The 20,426-nt window shown below is 35.0% G+C and overlaps 1 protein-coding gene across 1 annotated transcript; it reads right to left on the reverse strand.

Annotated features, from left to right (window-relative positions):
- Positions 1-1,058: 1,058 nt before the first annotated feature.
- Positions 1,059-15,764, reverse strand: LOC149784651 (sodium-dependent phosphate transporter 1-like). Its single transcript, XM_089932705.1, has 14 exons — positions 15,607-15,764; positions 12,027-12,289; positions 11,495-11,596; positions 10,921-11,061; positions 10,309-10,491; positions 9,851-9,970; positions 9,450-9,533; positions 9,078-9,203; positions 8,407-8,465; positions 7,923-8,088; positions 7,345-7,403; positions 6,739-6,860; positions 5,474-5,659; positions 1,059-3,392 (listed from the first exon to the last, which is right to left on the reverse strand). The coding sequence occupies exons 2-14, from the start codon at positions 12,217-12,219 to the stop codon at positions 3,155-3,157; spliced, it is 1,779 nt and encodes a 592-aa protein (XP_089788831.1). The 5' UTR covers positions 12,220-12,289; positions 15,607-15,764; the 3' UTR covers positions 1,059-3,154.
- Between the last annotated feature and the right edge of the window lie 4,662 nt (positions 15,765-20,426).

The following is a 20,426-nucleotide window of genomic DNA, read 5'->3' on the forward strand; positions in this document are numbered from 1 at the left end:
TAAACGTTCATCCAACGATGGCCCCTCACAGTACGCCATGAATGAGGACCAGAGCACTGACAGCATGTACAATAATGGCTGTCCACGGCTGTTTTGACAATACATCGACTTACTGATACTCAGTATAAAATATGAAGCTTTGGTTATTTATGATTCTTGTCATACCGAGTTATATATGGTTGTTGAGTCCATTAACGTTCAATTTTTTATAATTTTTTTTTTTTATCATCAGCAAATAATTTATGTAAGGGGAGGACTTGAAGTTTCATCATTTTACAAATTCGAGATCCTCAGTTCTTGTTCGTTGTCTGTGTGCTGGTATTCTTACTTACCTCCCATGTCGTCTGATGTATTTAAAACTGTTCATAATTCACATTTTATGAGTCTGCCAACATTGACACACCACACACTCACACACACACATAGAGAGAGAGAAGAGAGAGAGAGAGAGAGAGAGTTGTTGTAGGGTTTAACGCCATTTTTCAGCACACGGCTATACATGGCGGCCAGTATTAATGGTGGAGGAAGAACCCTTGAAAACTCCGGAAAGAACCACCGACCCACGAGAAGCTACTGGCAAGCTTTCTCACATTCCCACATTGGCCGAATCCAAAACTCGAACCCACACAGAAAGAGAGAGAGAGAGAGAGAGAAATAATACTATCACACATATTAGTTTACTTTTAATTCGTACTCTACGGAGATTCGAACCCAGGTTTGCGGGTAAACGACACGCATCGCCTTGTCAGCACGCACGAGTCCATATTCCCTCACGACTAAGAAAACATCACCAAAAATGATATTTCTCAATCGATGTTATATGCACTCGTGTGTAGGAAACACACTGGCATGACGACATTGTGATTAACTATCTTATACCGATAGTCATTCTGGATTCTTATGAATGAAATCAAGATATAAAGAATTATAAAAATACACCATACAGAACGGAACGTGCTATCACTGGACATATATATATGTGTGTGTGTGTGTGTGTGTGTGTGTGCAGTTTTGACAATATTTTGCATCAAAAGATATATAGAAACAACATGAACAAATTTAGTGAACCGGCTTTTTGCAAACCGTTGCTTTTATTTTCTCACCGGTTTCAATATTGCAGAAATGCAATGACTACAATTGTATAAAAATAAATAATATCTATGTACAGGGCACTGACTTTATTGTTTCATACTTTGGAAACAATAATTTGTATGATGTATATTTACATTTATATGGATGGATTTAACATTGGTTAAAGTACACACTTTTCAAATTCATCTCTTGCTTGCTATTATCTCCAGGGTATTCTCCAACAGCTCATACTGATTATATATATATATATATATATATATATATATATATATATATATATATATATATATACTGATAGACTAGATGACTCCGGGCAGTGACGTAAGGACTTCAGAACTGATTTAAACAATTGACTTGATGTAGATTAAAGACTTACTTTAAAGATAGACGAGTATCCAGTTTTTCTATATATATATATATACATACATGCATGATAATTACCAAATAATAACTCTAGAACGAGTCAAAAGTAATTATATTTGGCTGACATTAATACAGCCTTCCAAGCAATGGTAAAGAATTTTATTCAGATAATCCTGTTTATATGGAATGCTGATCATTGGATTGATTCAAGACACTTTCCATTGTCACTCAATATTTCTAATTATTCTGGGCTTTCCTTCCCGTTGGATTTGGAAACTGATGGTTGTTCTCTTATTTTAAATCCAAGGCTCATTAAAATGTGTTCATTATCTGAAGGATTCAGCACTAATCGGGATTAAATACTGATTGACACATTAGAAATTTAATATTATGAAACTCAGTACATGTCAGTATTAATTTGTCAAATTGCAAAATCAGAGTCTGCTATGAACGGTTTACAATACAATTATTTTTGTGTTCTCGACTCGTACATATGAACTGTACCCTGCCTTTTATTCAATTTGTTCGTTATCATTCTTCTACCCGTACAGATATATCAGGCATGCATCACTTAAACACAAACTAATATACATGTAATGGAATGCTAATGACTATAACTTTAAAAGCACAAAACAAAAGTACTCACAAAATATTTACATACACAAACACAACCTCAAATCACAATTAATTTCTTGTGCGTACATATAACATTTAACAATACTAATTGTGTCACTGTTGCAGAAAATGTAAGAAAAAAAAACATTTTCTAAAGGTAACATGCAGTGAACATCCTTAATGAACACATTAGTGATCACACAATGACAGGTTGTAATGCCCCATGTTTCTTTTTAATTCAGTTTCAACAGAATGCATAATATATTCAGTATTTTACCTTTAATCTTTATAAGTCATAATCCTTTAAAGGGCATGCTTATGAAGTTCTCCATACACAATGAAATCCAAGGCATACTTGATAAATAATAAGCTTGAAATAAAGACACATGCCGTGTATTGTCCAAACTAATTAAAACAAACCAATTAAAATAATTAGATATTAGAGTCATTTTCATTTGAGACGTAAAGCAAGGCATTTCATTATTATCTCCCTTGCATGGTGCACACAGGAACGATGCAGTATGTAAATAAATGCAATATGATTTACATAATCATGATGTTGTTGTCAGTTTAGACATATGAGTATCAGATCTACAATAGATTTTAAAAGGAATCAGCACCGTTTTAACATGGTGATGTGATCTTACAAAACAATATTCAAATTCATCCGTTCTACAAATTATTGATACAACTGCAAAGTATCTAGCATGTTTGATCGATTTATCAACACTTTCTAAAACTGGTCATATCAACCCGTCAGAAACGTTTAAATTCAGAACTTATTTAGCAAACCCTTCTGATTAAGATTGCAAAGCACTTGTTCTCTCATTAGAAAAACACCCTGCGAAAGTATAATTCTGTCCAATGTACACTTTTTGTGTCAAAATAGAAAAGGTCCATCTAACACGAGTAGCTGCAAATTGTTAGTTAATACTGTTCACTGGCATTCCTTGGTTTCCTACACGTAGGCTTCTTTCTCGTTACATCAGGTAATGCGAATCTCAGACAGTGGAACACCTCCCTTTCATTGCAAGTGGAAGAATATTTGGCATTTCAACTCAACTCTACTCCAAGTTGACTGTTTTCATATAACCTTCATGAAAATTGCCATAAATGCTGCGCTTAGTCCGGCTGATACTGGTACAGTCACAAACCATGCCAAGATAATGTTCCGGAAGAGTGTCCAGTCTACAGATTGTTTGGAACGCACAAAACCCGTACAAACGACAGACCCCACCTTGCAGTGCGTAGTGCTTATTGGAATACCGACATTGGAAGCAACTAGAACTGTAAGTGCTGACCCAAGTTCAATGCAGAACCCACTGCAAATACAAGAATGATAATTAATACTTAAGTTTCAGCAAGCATGTTCAAATTGCATTTGAGAAATCATCAATGTAACTGAGCATATTCATTGGAAAAATTATATTACACGCGAAAGCTCTACCTTAACTCAATTCCTTCGAAAGAGAGCTAACTCTCTACCGGCGAAAGGAATTTCCAAAACTTCAATATAAAACCATTTCTTCCTCGAGCTGCCGAGTGTTGAAACCATCTCTAATAGTTTTCGGTAACAAAAGGATTTAAAAATAGCTGCCGTGGTGAACATAATGGACGTCAGATTACCACCCTTTTCATTTCGGACAAAGTAGACATCATGTTAAGTTTTTGGGTGAAACCCCTTGTCATAATTATCATCCATTCAAGGGTAGTATTGACAGGATTTTGAAAACAGCCTTTGTGGCGACAATATTGGATATAAGACTGACACCATTTTCGTTTAGGAAAACAAAGATATAATATGTCTATTGGTGAAAGGAAGCGATAACAGACACGACAGCCACCATGATGGATGTGTTGATGATTAGTAATTTTCATAAAGAACCTACTGACACTACAAGAACCCCTTTGATGACAAGCCCATGTGAAAAGAGGATTAGCTTAAGGAAGATTTTTCTGGATGACCACATAATTTGCATCAAATCTGCGCTTTTTCTATATCGGATCAACAAAACACATGTCTTTTAGTGAAAACTGTATACTGATATGAGCATTCATTCAGTACAAGTAGTGACTATACGAGTTTCAAGCTAACCACTGTGTCAGCCATATAAGACATCAGATCGGCACAGTTTTCATTTATGACCAAGTAGTCATAATAAGAAGTCTTCTGGTGAAAACGCCTTGCCAATAACACTTTCATTCAGGAGAAGTAATGATAACAAGATTTTTAATATGGCTGCCAGATTGGACCTCAGATTGGCAGCAATTTCATTTAGTTCCAAATAGAGATCATATAAGAACTTTGGCGAAAATCCCAGGTCAATACGACTTTGTGTTCAGGAGGAGTAGCGATGACAAGAGTTTCCGGAAGACTGCTTTCGTGGCCATATTCGACGTAAAATCAACACAGCTTTCATTCAGGACCAAATATATATCAAAATAAATCTTTTAGTAAAGCCTTAGTTTATAGGACAATTTATTCAGGATGAATTGTGATAAGTTTCATAAGATGATTTATGTGGTGGCCATATTGGAGCTTAGATCACCATTTTCATTAGGGCCAACTAGACATCACAATACATCATTTAGTGAAAACTTCACGTTGATACGGTCAGTGATTCAGAATGAGCTGATGGAACAATAACAATAACAATAACAAAATTGGAGGCCAATTCAGCGTTATTTTCATTTTGGACCAACTAGGCATCATACTAAATGTTTCACTGAAAACCTCATATTGATTAAGATTGGTCAATCCTTTCAGACGGATTTGGGATAACACGGCCTTTAAGATTGCTTCCTGCACGGCCATTATGGACGACAGATGAGATTGGCACTATTTTCATTCAGGACTAAATACTACAAGGTGTCTTTTAGTGAAATGTTTCCAAAACCCGATGACTATCCAACCAGAAGCATTAGCAACAACAAGATGTTCAGGGTGACCGCAGTGGCAGCAATATCTGATGTCCGAACAACACTATTTTCGTGGGGGTGAACGAGTTCAAGTTTTACTGGCAAACCTCCAAATAGTTTAGGATGTGTAGCAATAACAAACTTTTGGTAACGGACGGAGAGACGACGAATGAGGAACGGACGAAAGACCATCACACAAACTATTTTAGTCTTTGACTAACGGAGCTAAACTGCTTGCTAGTGTTATGGATCAACACATAAAAGTGTGTATTGCGTATATAAACGATAGAGGTTTTTAATATAACATTGTATTTGATGACTTTCATTTACTGATCAGATTCATCAGCATAATTACACATCATACTGGTGAAGAATTAATGTTAAATTTGCTAAGTAAAATCTCAAGGTTCACGAACATGATAAAATAAATAATATAATAATGGACTCATCATATATAATCATTCCTTAAGGTATCTTTCCTCACCTGGACGGTGTGATCTTCGTGAGATCCTCTCCCATTGTTTTCATGACCTTACTCCCCCAAACCCACAGGCCAAAAGAAATCCCAACGCCACCGTACACAAGGATCCAGATTGGAACTGGAACTTTCTGGGCGACATTGCCAGTGCTTGCGGTAACCCAAAGGGCAACAACTGGACCGATACAATTGCTGGAATAAAATGCAAACAATTGTCTACATAACGGAAAAATACCACAGCAAAAAAAAAAAAAAAACAGCCAATTTACGGTCCTTTTAATTTGTTTCTTATTTTATAATATCCGGATATTGCATAAGACAATGTATACATGATCATTTACCAAAGAATGAAGACTGCCAATGTTACAAGTCCTATTTGCGTCATTTCACTGCATTCAGACATATGATGTTTCATAGCGCTTCGTGATGTATGCACTGCTGGGGAAAAATTGTCGTGTTCACACTGCATAGCTAATAGCATCAATTAATTAAATATTGCATAGCTACTGACGCTAACATCTATGTTATAAAAGCTTTTAATATAACATATGTGTTATAAAAGCTTTTAATATAACATATGTGTTATAAAAGCTTTTAATATAACATATGTGTTATAAAAGCTTTTAATATAACATGTGTTATAAAAGCTTTCAATATAACATCTATTTATAAAAGCTTTCAATATAACATATGTGTTATAAAAGCTTTTAATATAACATCTATTTATAAAAGCTTTCAATATAACATATGTGTCATAAAAGCTTTTAACATAACATTTTTGAAAACAAAGCCTTTCAACAAGATTAATCAAAATATATACACTGCAGATCATGACAAAAAATCTTCTATATCCAATAATAATAAAAATAGATTTACTGTGTTTCTTCTAGTAAATATGGGGATTTGTGTTAATTTGTTGGCCATGTTCCGTCTTTAAAATGTATTATTCCTTAATTAAACAATTTACCCTATGCATTCGTATCTTCCTTCTCTCTCGCTTATATAGATCTCTAAACTCAAATGAATGTGTGGCGATTCGTTTCGAAAATAAAGATCTTTTCTCTTGTCAAATCTTGGAATCGTGAAGTACAAAGTCATTTCCGTACATCAAAAATGCAAGCAATACAATTATAAAAGTGGCTGCTTTAAAGTCACCGTCTCCATACAAAGTATGAAGACAGTGGCTTTTAGCATAGAATCTAAGAACATACTTTTACGATTCTTCTTATTAATATAATCAAAGACTACACGCTGAAAAGACAGATATTTACCTGACATCGTTTCCTCCATGTGCAAATGACCCAAACACTGCTGTGAGGATTTGAAGAAATGAGAACAATTTTGCAGTTTCGGGCTTGTCCTCAACCAGCTGTCTGGCATGTCGTCTTTCAGCCTGAAGATGCAAAGCATATAATCATTTGCTTGTATTTTGTTTAATTGATTTAGCTACTTAAGCTAAATAAATCTGGATTTAACTGGTTCTTTATCCTGTGAGAGATTAACGTTCAAACTGAAATGACGAACACTATGAATTAAAATCCATTGAAAGGACATCGCGAATAAAATCATCTTACTCGGAGGCTCACCACCCTATATCTACCTTTGTGTATAATATACTTCGTTGTTGAAAAAGTTTGAATATTTGACAGAGGGTGTTAAGTTCAAGCTGTATTTAGACAAAGATATACATGTATTCTTTGCTACTATATCCCGACCTTTATTTATAACGGTTTTTTCTTAATTCCTAATGTAATTTGACGTAACTGGACGGGGCTTTTTTCTTCAAAAGGATCAAATAGTTTTGAACAGTGATCAGGAATGAATAGTTTGACCATTTAAGGGATGTTCTAGAGGTTTTAAACATGAGCAAAACTTACAGAGATGCCCGTTTCAAGACTGTTCGCGGAAATGTCAGTGGTGCTACTCTCCAAAGAACCTGTAAAAGAAAATCGTACAACTACATATGCAGAGATAGAAAGCCAGCTATAAACTTTGATAGACACAACTCAGTTTAGTATATTTTACCAAAGAGGTATTTCATTATACAAACTGTGTAGGAAATAATCTGACAAGATCTACATCACCCCGAATCATAAAAAGCTGACTTGTAAGATTTTGGTGTCTAAAGAACTTATTTTTACAACTACATTAGAAGAATATACGTTTTCATAACTGCCTATTAAAATTGGGTGTATAACAGATACCGTTTGTGTAAACAGTCGACGAATTTTGCATATCTAAATATATGTAATCTTCAGACCCTTCTTTATATGTAAATAGTCTTAACGTAACTAAATCCAAGTAAGAACAAAATGGGTACAGCGTCCCAAGGGAAAATAAAATAAAATGAAAGACAAAGAAAGAAAAACTTGCAAAAACATGCAAAAGACCGAATGAATCTTAAGTACATATAACAAAACTAAAGAAAACAAGCTCACCTACAATATCCCCTTACCTGTAGCATTGTTTGTATAGGTATTTCCGGTAATCAGTGGAGTTAGAGAACCATCGACTTTAACATCAATAGGTAACAAAGGCATTGATGAAGACACGCTAGCTGTTCCAAATGATGAAGCCATGCTTATACCACCAGGTGTTTTTGTACCCAGAACCATTTGCTCCTGCAATAGGTAAGGCAATGTATCCAGTTTACATGATCAAGAAATATTATAATGTTCACATTGATACATGTAAATACTATGGATAGGCTTCACTCATGTAATGAACATAAGACATCAATTTAAATTTAATTAAATTCAGTTAAATTAAATTAAGTGTGTAAACAGGTAAACATTTCTTTCTTAAAAATCACAGTGACAATTTTGAGAAATTATACAGAACTGTGTTTTATAAAGTATCATAAGATTCGAGCTATTTTACCTGATAAAGTTTGGAAGCAATTTTAAAACAAAATTTGATATGCATATATTATTGCTCACCTTTGAAACTTCTTTAACATGTAGAGAGGGTGTAGTTTCCCTGGAGTCTCCTTTATTTTCTATTGAAAAAAAAATCAAAATGTTTGCTGATGAATTAATCAAGGATATAAACAGAAGACATGTACAATGACGTTTTCTTTTTATCTCAGTTGTCGGTCTAAAATATTAAGCCGACGTGTTTCTCCTAGTAAATATGGGGATTTGTGTAAACTCGTTTGGCCATATTCCAACTTTAAAATTTATTATTCCTGAATTAACAAAATGTACACGTATGCATTCCTTCTACCTCGCTTATATAGAGCCTGCAAATATGATTGTCTTTATTCTCAGTACTCGAATTAGCACATAACAACATGCATTCTGTCTATTTCGATGATATCGAATTTACACGCACAAAATGTCTTGTTTATATTTCGCTTATTTAAATTCTAAAATTGAAATGTATGCGTGTACAATCAGGCTGGACAAAATTGTTTACGATTGCATGTTGTAAAGCAATTCGACGAGTTTGAGGAGACACCTTTCAATGCAGAGTTTTGCTTGTTTCTTTCTAAATCATATTGCAATGTCTACGTCTTGAAAAACTGTTCATAAGAAGACAGTCATCTAAGCTTTACGTTTATAAAGATATCTGTCTTACATGTCAGTATCTATGGTAACATAAATCTTACCATTATTGTTCTTCTCTTCATTTTCCATGCAGCACTTATTCAAAACCATAACAACTTCTTCCCGAGTTGGGCTTTCAGAATTCGTCTCTTCGCATTCCGATATAGCTCTCAAGCCCCTTCGAAGCGCTGTAGGAAATTTTAAGAAAATGTTAATATTAACTAAGAAATATAAAATGGTCGTACATACACACACATACAGATATACATGCATGCATACATACATATACATACACACACACACACACATACATACATTACATACATACAATGTACAGCTGTTTTGATAGGAACACACATAACTCGATTTACAATAAATATGCTTTCATAATAAAGGATATATGATTTATTACTTGCAATAACTAGTCATATTACCTGTGGTGAAATTAACTTTGCCCTCCTCTTCATCCGTTTGCTTGGCAAGGACCTCCCTTTCTGGATTATCTTTCAACAATTGTGCTGAAAAAGTATCGCATAAAATGCTTTAATAATTCAATAAAGTATAAGTGATGATTACAACTTTTAGCAATAAAGCTGTAGTTGCTCCTGAATTTTTAGTTTTACTAGAGATATTCGCTGCACGTGAATAACCATGAAAATTCAAACTTTGATTTTGAAACTCTTGTAACGACAGTTCGTACATGAAAATATTTTTAAACAAATTATTTATCGATCTAAATCGGATGAAAATATCTCTGATCTGATACTAAATAGAAAAACTACAATAGTTTGCGATTTTGTTTTTCATTTTAAAAATTCGTTTTTGGGAAACTTACCTTGGATAGTTCTTCGCTGGTATGGAACAAGTACCAATCGGACAAGGATGGCAGCAATGATAGTAGGTCCAAATGTGAGTATAAAAACTCCATAGAGTGGAATTTTGTTAAAATGCAGCACTGGAAATAGAAATCAAAACCATTCATTCATCAATACAGGACAATATGCTTTGCATGGACAATTAAAGGGAAACATTCTAATTTTTTGACAAATCTCGACAGCTGATAACCAGTCCTAAATCATTAATTAATCAAGGAATTAATTAAATTCAATCAAAGATAAACCTATAACCTTCAGAACTTAACAAGTGTATGTTGGACACGTGAAGCTTTCCAAGTTAAAGACGTCAAAATAGAAAAACAGAGCAGTGTTTACTTGTATGGATAATTACATTAATTAATATGAATACAGTTTTCATGACATTTTATACATGTATACATTAGTAACTAATACCTACATTCTGAACCTTCGTAAAAGACGGAGAAAAGGTTGACAGCGAGAGTCACAGCATAGAACAACGGCAGCAACTTCAGTCCATTCAACAGAGGCTGGTCCTTCTTCAGCACAAAGTAGTTAACGAACAGGAACAGACCGGCCGAGACAAGTCCAGCAGAAATTGGAGAAATAAACCATGATCCAACTGGAATTAAACAATAAAATGTAAATTAAATTTTCAGAAAGAGATGGTTCCGTGAAAACAGTTTGGGTTATTAAGCATTAATGCATACAAAACGTTATCTAATTGACTGTCGCTTCCTCGAATTCATAAATCACTTTGAAATTGCTGCAATAAAAATGGATATTTGCTGATGCGTGAGAATACATTGAATCATTCTTGATTCCCTGTGAGCAGCTCTGGCTGTCCTATGCGACTGGTTTTTGATTATACTTTCGAATCAAATACATACATGTGTGAATAATAAGGTGTCCTTGCCATAATATCCATTTTCTTCCTTACCTATCTCTCTCGCTGTCCTATGCGACTGGTCTTTGATTATACTTTCAAATCAAATAAATACATGTGTGAATAATAAGGTGTCCTTGTCATAATATCCATTTTCTTCCTTACCTATCATCCCGAGCTTTGGCCACTGAACGCCCTGGAGTCCATGTGCTACGAGCGAGAATCCAATTGTTGCACCCACAATACTGTGCGTTCCGGAAACCGGTAATTTGAAAAAGGTTGCCACAAGCAGCCATATACAGGACCCTGAAAGCACAGGAGTCGGGTCTGAGTATATGACTTAAGATTTGTAGAAATTGAGTGTGTCTTGTGACACACTGCTACATTTGATGATTTTTTTGGCTGAAATGGAAAAGAAACACCTGCCTGTTCATAAGCTATATACATATGGTGCATATACAATATGAGTTAATGAATGGTGTACTTTTATAAATAATCATGAAACGAAATAATCATGCTTTAAAATAATATATTTTACAAGTTTATTAGATGAATAGCAAGTACTACACTATTATATACAAATAAGCTATAAGATAACTGACATTCAAAGAAAATCAAAGTTAACAAATATTTGAATTCTAAACAATGAACAATAAGATAACTATAATGTTCTGGTAAGTAATTAGGTTGTAATTAACTACATAAGGATCAGTGACCATTGTGTCCTTTGTAGGCTAACCTGATAGAGCCGCCACGTTTCCAGCCATAAATACTTGCTCCGTGTCATTAAAGGCATCCACGGTTATGATTCCTTTCCTTATTGTGTCTGAAACTCGAGCACCTGTAAACAAAACAAGTCATTTTTATTAGAATCTCGTTGTTTACTGGAAGATAAACTGAAACCTCTGAGAACGTCATTGTTATTACTGTAATAAATGTGTTTATTTTTCCTTGTTCGATTTGTGAGCTATGCATGAAAATTGTGTTTATTGTAATACACAAGTACTATTTAGGAACAGTGTGTAATTCAGTGTATAATTTGATTTCAAACACGGACATTAATATAAAAATAATAAAAATGTTTCGAAGAAAAGACAATGCAACGGAATAAAGCAAGAGAATTCGACAGGATCTTTAAAATCAGCAAAATATTATATTGACAAAGATATCATTAATCTTTTTAATCTAGTTAATAAATCTAACTCGTACAGTGCAAAATAAACCGCAATATACCTTAGAGCAAAAGTATAAATCATGTAAGATTTTCTTACCAATCAGGACAGCGCCCAATATCTCAAATACCGTAGCCAATATGCAGGCTTGGCGCCAGGTCAGGACTTTTGAACCCACCGACGTACCAAAGGAGTTAGCCACATCGTTGGCGCCAATGCCAAATGCCAGGACGAAGGCAATTATAAAGCCAACAATGATCATCCAAAGGCATTCTTCTGGGATCATAATCATGGCTGATGAGTTTTGAAATTCTGACGTATATAGTTAGGTCAAGAAGTCACGGTTAAGATTTCTATTCACTCTGCAAAGAGAAGAAACCAAAATAACCTGTTGAAACCGTTAATTAGATGTGTCAAACATTCACTTGTGAATGTCGTATAGAGTCGATTTTTATTATAAAATAAAACTTGGGGGATAAAGAGAAAGATATTTTCATTAAATGTACTGATATTTAATAGAAGTTATTCTGGGATACCACACCTTGAATGTTAACACTGGCACTAAAAGGGCGTGCCTTAAGGTATATTTAGACATCCATAGCAGCAGCTGGATTGATGGAATTCTATGGTAATGACGTCAATACGAGTACAATGACCTTTCGAAACTGAGCTTATAATAAAGATCACGTTTTACGCAACCAAGTACGAACGACACATCTTCATTTTTGCATTCGTTGTTATTTTGATTTTTTAAATCTTTTTTTCAGAGGAAAGTAATCTTCACGAACAAGAATGTAAACCATGTGATAATTAAATAGATGAAACAGTGCAACACATGCACCTTCAACACTGATAGGGTTTATACCAGGTTTAAATATGTATTTTGTTTTTAAATTAACGCACGGAAAACGTTAGTGTCTTTTGAACAATATGATAACAAACTATACACGTTTTATAACACGGCTGCATATAGTGTGCAATATTTACCGCATTTTAATATATGCTTCATAACCAGAACACCAAAGTGGGTTAATCATATATTGATGTGTTGATTATATTGTCTATGGTTTTAGACCTACAATCAATAATAATGCAGATCGTCTTACCTACCAACTCGACAAATCAATAATACAATACAATACATGCAATCGATTATTTCATTTGCTGGCAACGTTCTCACTAGTGTGTAAGGCGTATTAGACCTCATTTATACACGTGATTGAATGCGTAGTTAACGCCGTTACATATACAGATCATTTTTTTATACAATCGTAAGTAATCAGTGGATCCAGTTTTATGTGGATATTTCTTGCAAAATTTACAATGATTTATTATTTTTGCAAAATAAAAAGCGGCTACATTTATATTAATTAGGTTTCGGAACAAATACCAATTTAGGTAGGGAAATGCCTCCTTATATGGTTAAAGATATAAAACAAAATAAACTCGTACACTGAACCGATAGGCAGCAATAATTAACAAACCATGTTGAAAATAGTAATGCTCAAATGCCACTAAAACATGTTCCCCCTTTTTCTACAATAGACTAGTCTTACAAAATATGTAAATGTGGATAAACCTTGCGAATGAAAACCACTGGAAACTGGTGCATAAAAAATGAAGGGATGTGAATGTGTGTTGCTTTACGAATACAGGGCCAGCAAAATTACATCGCAACTGCGATGACTCACGTTTTCCGTTGTTGTCGTGATGTGGAAGAGACTACACGCAAAATACACAGAAAGAACCGAGAAATCCTTGGCTATTTAAGGTGTTGATAAAAACGTCATTATTGTTTGAGTCATTTTTGAACAATTTGTCGTTTTTACAAACGGCCAGCGAATATATTGGAAAACAATGGCGTAAATATGAACGCTTCAGATACACAGATTCCCCGGTAATTTCTTGGTACTTTGATCTTGGTATCATTCAAACTTTGCGAACAATGCAAATCAAAAGAATCCAAAACATGTACGAGCGCATTTTCCAACTGTTACATAGGTTACTGGCCCTGAGTTTTGTCAGGGCGCACTGACTCGGTTGAGACCGGCGAGAACCGGCTCACGCAATAGCTGTTTTCTACCGGTTGTACTTGGTGATCGATGATAGTAGTGTTTTCGAACAGATAAAAGTGTTGACTTTATGTACGAAGTTTATAGGTAATAAATATAGCAGAGTGGTGCACAATTGTAAAATGTATAAATTGTGCTGTATAGATTTACGTGAGGATCCCTAGCTTGCAGAGCATCAGTTTAAGTGTTTTATTTCTTTGTTCTCAATATTTGCTTTTGGTGGCATGCACAATTTTCCAAAGTAAATCTCAATCGGCAAAGACTAAAAATAGAGGTAATGAAGTGTATGTAAATTGAACACGGTCTGTACATACAATGCACTTTTCTCTACGGCTTCTGCATGCAATGACTCCAGCGAAAAATGTTGGATTGCATTCAAATAGGTAAAGAATGGTGGCTGAGTCGGAATGTATGTGATTGTAATTCCAGTTAAATACGCAGATAGCTACGCGGTTGCTATGCGACCAAATTATATCAAGCAGCACATTCATATACAAAAGCTATCATTATCAGAGCTTTTCTAAGAAAACAAGTCGATCGATTCCCGCCAAGGATGCCGATGCCATGAAGGAATGATTGTTTTAAAAGCGAGGAGTCCGAATTAATTATCCTACACCTTCTTGAGAATTAGGGATTCTGTAGATGGGATTAAAATTTTCCCCCTTTTCACTTTTGTATACTTTTTTAACGAAGAAACTAACAAACATCTGGTGAAGGAGAGGATAAAATGATACAGGATATAGTTATTATTTAGGCAAAGAAAAGCTGGAGTTTAAAAACTACAATACTAACAAATGCTCAGTGTTGCTTTCTAAGGAACTGACAGCTATTAGTATATTTCCAACAAGAACCATATTTATATACCACGGATATTATACGCCAAGAAAAAATTGGCGCCTTTTTGCGCCTGTTCAGACTTTTTTCACTAACTCCCTTTGCGGGCGACTATGTTTAGTACAAATTCCCTGTTACATAACGTTAAAGTAAAACAAAAAAACATGGAAAAAAGAAAACATTTTGTATCTCATATGATTGTGATATTGGACATTTACAAAATATTCCACTTAAAGGCACTGATGACGTGGTATAATTCATACACGTGTTGAACAGGAAGACTTACGTGAAATAATCAATTTTACTGATTTTTATGATCTCTAGTTAATTTTATAGACACGAATCTTAATGATTATACAGAAAATATAAATCAGTACCAATTAGTTGCAAAAGGTAATCAGTCGCATAATTAATTCAAATAAGTTTCGGCCCCTACATGTAACAAAAAATTACCGATCTCTCAGCATATTACGACACAAGGAAGAAAAAGAAAAATCAATGCCCGAATTGTATAACTTACCATGTCCAATCCGTATAATGCTGGTTCAATAACACATAGACAAATGTTCTGTTTTTAAATAAATCAATATAGTTTAACAAAATGAAATAATGATATTTCTCAACAAAGAATGAATGTAAATTAATTTTGTTTTAAAAAAGATAATAACAACAATAACAGAAGATGTGGCCAGTTATGAAGACCTATCATGATATGAGTTAGTACACCATGAGAGTAATAGAGAGATAGAAGAGCAGAGACAACTAATACTCACCTAGTCTAAGTGAACTCTTTTGTCTATCCAGTAGTATCTGAAGCACGTGGAGTGAGCCGACTCTCTTTATAAGAGCTGATCAGTAGTGAAACGCATGCCGCCACAAATGCTTCGAGTCGCCTGAGTGCTCCTACGACCTCATTAACTATACCAGCCAATCCCACTGGGGTTTTATTTTTAACTTCCATCCATAATACATATATGTCACATGCTTTACTTGCTGGCGGGCTGTAGTGTTGACCTTGATTACAACGAGAAAAGGCGGTACGAGGCAACCCTGTAGAGGTGCGAGGCAACCCTGTAGATCGCATGTGAAAATTAGTAGGATTATTTTAATTGGACTTTGAAGTATTGTAAAATCTATATTACGATATAGTTATAGTCTGATAAAATAATAAATACTTTTGTCACTCGCTTAATCATTTTAGCGGTTGAGCACATCCTGACACAAATCACACACACACACAAAGTATATTACAAGTGGCACACACAAAAACAGGTACTGACCGAATTCCAATTTGGCAGCTGAATGGTTCCTTTATAGTTTGTCTGCGATCCGTTAAATGTATTCTTTTTCGGAGTGAGTGTGGGAGATGAAACCAAGGACGCATTATATCTTAATTACTTATGGCAATTATTATTATTATTATTATTCCGATTGTACATAACATCATTGAAATTACATCCTCTAATTGTAATGTGGTTATATATTGATAAATGATATTAAACCTATGATCGCATATAATTCCCACTCTCAAACACAAGACATTTTATTGGTCAGTGACATGATGTTTTGATTGGTCAGTGAACTTGAGCTTAGCCAATCAAATTCATACTCTTGCGGTGAGTTGGATTGCAATCATTGGGTCAGAAATGCTCATTACAGAATACATTGTGTCTCAGTCTGGAGAGGAGACGATGTTGTAGGTGATATAAATATGAAATTGGTTTATTCTCTTTTTCACCAGAAAATTCAACATTAATTGTAATAACTTTCTAAGTATGGTCTACTTCTTACTCTGTCGTAGGGTGTATAACATAATGTTGATTCCTTAGTGAAAATATTTTATCTGTTGTTCATCAGTTCTAGCACCACATCAGATGTAATCTTTGTTAATATCAGGCGGATTTCATTTTATATAACTCATGTACGGTATAATCGTCAAATTGGTTGCTGTCATTTTCTAAAAAAATCTTGTACGTTTTTTTTTTCTTTCCCCTTTTGCGTTTGTTCTACGCTGATCTATTTCTATATTATCAGTCTATGCATAGTTCATTACATGAGACGTCGAGCAAATCTTTATATATTTCGGCACAACATATATATTCAACATCATTGTCACTTTTCCAATTATATAGCAAAAATTTGTCCATTCAATACTACCTTTACATTACGTTAGGTGTTGATATTTTGAATTTCACACTCTTGTCGTCACATGATCTGATGCAGATCGGCTTAAGGTATAATGAAAACGGCAAAATACCACTGTTATGATATATATATATATATATATATATATATATATATATATATATATATATCTGTGTGTGTGTTCTTTGACATTATGTTATTCAGTTGAAAATGCATTGAATACTGACGTTTACAATTTGATAATGCGTCGGCTATATTGCGTCATGAGTGTATATGAGGATTTGTAGGCAACGTGTGTGCATCCATTTCAATAAGCTTTATCCAGTTACATGCACTGACCTTGGTCTTTGAATGAATATCACAACTTGTATGCATTGGGAATAAATATCATAACGCGTATGTATCGGGAATTAATATCTTAATTCTGTTCTTTTCCTAATGTTAGTAAACTATTGTGAACACTTTGGAATAGACCATTGTAGTGGCGTCTTCGTCTAAAAGATATCAGATCCATCTTCCAAGAGACAAGGACAGAGACCCAAGGACATCTTGAATCCCCTGTGTCAGCATGTGTCATATCAAATTTACAGAAAGAAAAGTCACTATTCGTAATGCACCACGTACACATAGCTTAAGTACCAGGACATTTTGCGTCTCAGTTAGATGGCTTTTGTTGCGTTGTTTTATCAATAACCAAATGTAAGTGGAATGGGCAAAGTAAATACAGGAGCCACCACTGTTGCATCACAAAGTGTTAAGTATTATCTCAGTAGGCTCTGTACCTTACCTGTTTACTAATTTCTGAGTTGGCTCGCTAGTAGATCCATGCTACGATCTCTCAACGTTGTCTGCCAAATTCTCTAAGTTACAAACACGTGTTTGGGCATCTTTTCTTCCGTTTTCTCGCCTGGTGAATTATGATTTCAGTCAAAGTCCGTCTGATCCTGTTAACACCGTTTGTGTTTTTGAACGTTGTAAGAAACACGTGGCGGTATTTGTGCATATGCGGTCTTTAAACGATACTATGTTGAGAGTAATGCATGTGTATTTTCTATTAACCTAGTAATCAACGTTTCAAGGAAATAGTATTGCACACCTGTGTGTTTGTGTATCTTGGCTCAGCACAATACATGCCAGACAATACTTTAAGAGAAAAGCCCCTAAAGAGAAGCCAATAATAAAACATGGGTTCCTGGAAGGGACAGATAATCTGCTGGACGAAAAGAAGTTCCAGAAATTCAGTATTGCTGAGTGTTGAAAACTCTGATATTCTTCAGCGATAATTTGATTTGCAGATTAGCTACTGTTGTAGATACATCGAATGTCACGTTGTCGACATTTGCATTTAGGACCAAGGAGACTTTATCAGCAGTCTTTTGGTGAATGAAAAACATATCATAATGTTCACCCATGCAGGGGCAGTAGTAGCAAAAACAAGAGATTCAAGAAAGCTGTAGTGGCAGCCATATTGGATGTAAGACTGGCGCCATTTGCTTTGAGGGCCATCTAGATATCATAAGAACTTTAGTTGTGAAAGCTCCTCGTTGATATAACCATCCATTTGGGAGGAGTAGATATGCGAACATTTTCAAGATAGTCACCATGTTGTATCTGGTAATTTTGTTTAGGATTAACTATATACATTCAAAACTCATCTGATGAAACGCAATGTTAAAATGAATTTCCATTTAAGACGAGTAGCGCCAAAAGTGTTTTAATTCCATTCAGGAGAAGGGGAGATAATGCGGGAATTCATATGAGTATCATTTTACTTTAGATTCCGTTAAACATAATAAGAAGTCTTTTAGCGATAACTCCACACTAATATTAACATTAATTCAAGAGAAACAGAGATAAAATGATTTTCATATTAACCAATGTAGCAACCGTATTAGGCCTCTGATCAGCACGTTCTTCATTCAGGACTAACAAGACATCACACGAAGTTTTGTAGTGAAAATCCCATGTTCATACCACCATCCATACCGGAGGAAGCGCGCAACAGCAACAACAAGATGCTAAGATGGCTCATGCGGTGGCCTTATTAGACACCATATTGGCATCATTTTCAGTAGACGTCATCACAAGTCAAGTGAAAATCTCACGTTCATACGTTAATCAATGCAGGCTGATTAATGGCAAAAATTTTATTAAGATTGCCCCTGTGCGGCAGCCCTACCACATGTCCGATCGGCAGCATTTTCATTCAGGATCAACTAGACATTATAGAATGTCTTTTTTAGAGAAACCTGATATGGCTATCCATGTAGGAGTGTCGCAATGTGAGATTGCTTGCCGGTATCTTCCCTTGGGTTGGAGGTTCTTTCTAGGGTTTTCCCGGATTCTTCCTCCAGCTATCTTGTGCTTACAAAATGTGGTAAACCCCATGACAACAACAACCATAAAAGAGTACTGATAGCAAGATGCTCAGCATGACTACTGTGGCACTCACATTGGACGCCATATTTGCACCAGTTTATTTTACGAACTAGACAGCATATGAAGCCGTTAAGTGAAAATGCCATGTTGACATGCCAGTCCATTCAGGAGAAATGGAGACAACAATAGCAAGATGAATGTAAATGCAGAGTTTGGATTCATGTGCAAAGTTTGGACTCGTGTGCAAAATTTGGACTCATGTGCAAAGTTTGGACTAACAACGAACAAAAGATCTTCTCTATAACCAGTACTGCTTCTATGATAGCGACTGCAATAATCTTCAAGTTGTTATTAGAAGATGTGGGTAAGAAGCACGGGATTAATTAAGATCAATGTCATTTGCATTTATTATTTTGTCTTTTCATGTTCAGTTGGTGTATATACCGGATGGTGCATATATCGGATGACGATCTCAATAGCTTCCAAATTAAGACTCTCGGGGTCGATCCACGGACTAGGGATGACTCTCATTTGGAACATCAATTGTATGAATACATGTTCTTTATCGGGTCCGGTCAGTGTGTATATATCGGATGGCGATCTCAATAGCTTCCAAGTTAAGACTCTCGGGTTCGATCCATGGGCTTGGGATGACTCTCAGTGGGAATATCAATTGTATGAATGCATGTCCTTTATCAGGTCCGGTCAGTGTGTGTGTGTGTCTGTCTCTGTCTGTCTCTCTCTCTCTCTCTCTCTCTATATATATATATATATAATATTATATATATATATATATATATATATATATATATATATATATATATATATATATATATATATATATGGTGTGGATCACATTAATTCATACGCTATGACACAAGGGATGAGTCTTCCGGGATAGGAAAAGACCTGAAGTGATAATAACACAGTCTGATTTTTGCTGATACTTGTATTAATGATAACACATGGCAATTCACAGACACCTGGGACAGAAAGCTCACTATTTATCTGAAATTTATGTAAAATCAACCCTACCTCCCAAATACCACTCCCGGGAATAAGATACAAA

This window comes from Sinohyriopsis cumingii, chromosome 14 (genome assembly GCF_028554795.1).
Source record: "Sinohyriopsis cumingii isolate HCF-2022 chromosome 14, ASM2855479v2, whole genome shotgun sequence".
NCBI lineage: Eukaryota > Metazoa > Mollusca > Bivalvia > Unionida > Unionidae > Sinohyriopsis > Sinohyriopsis cumingii.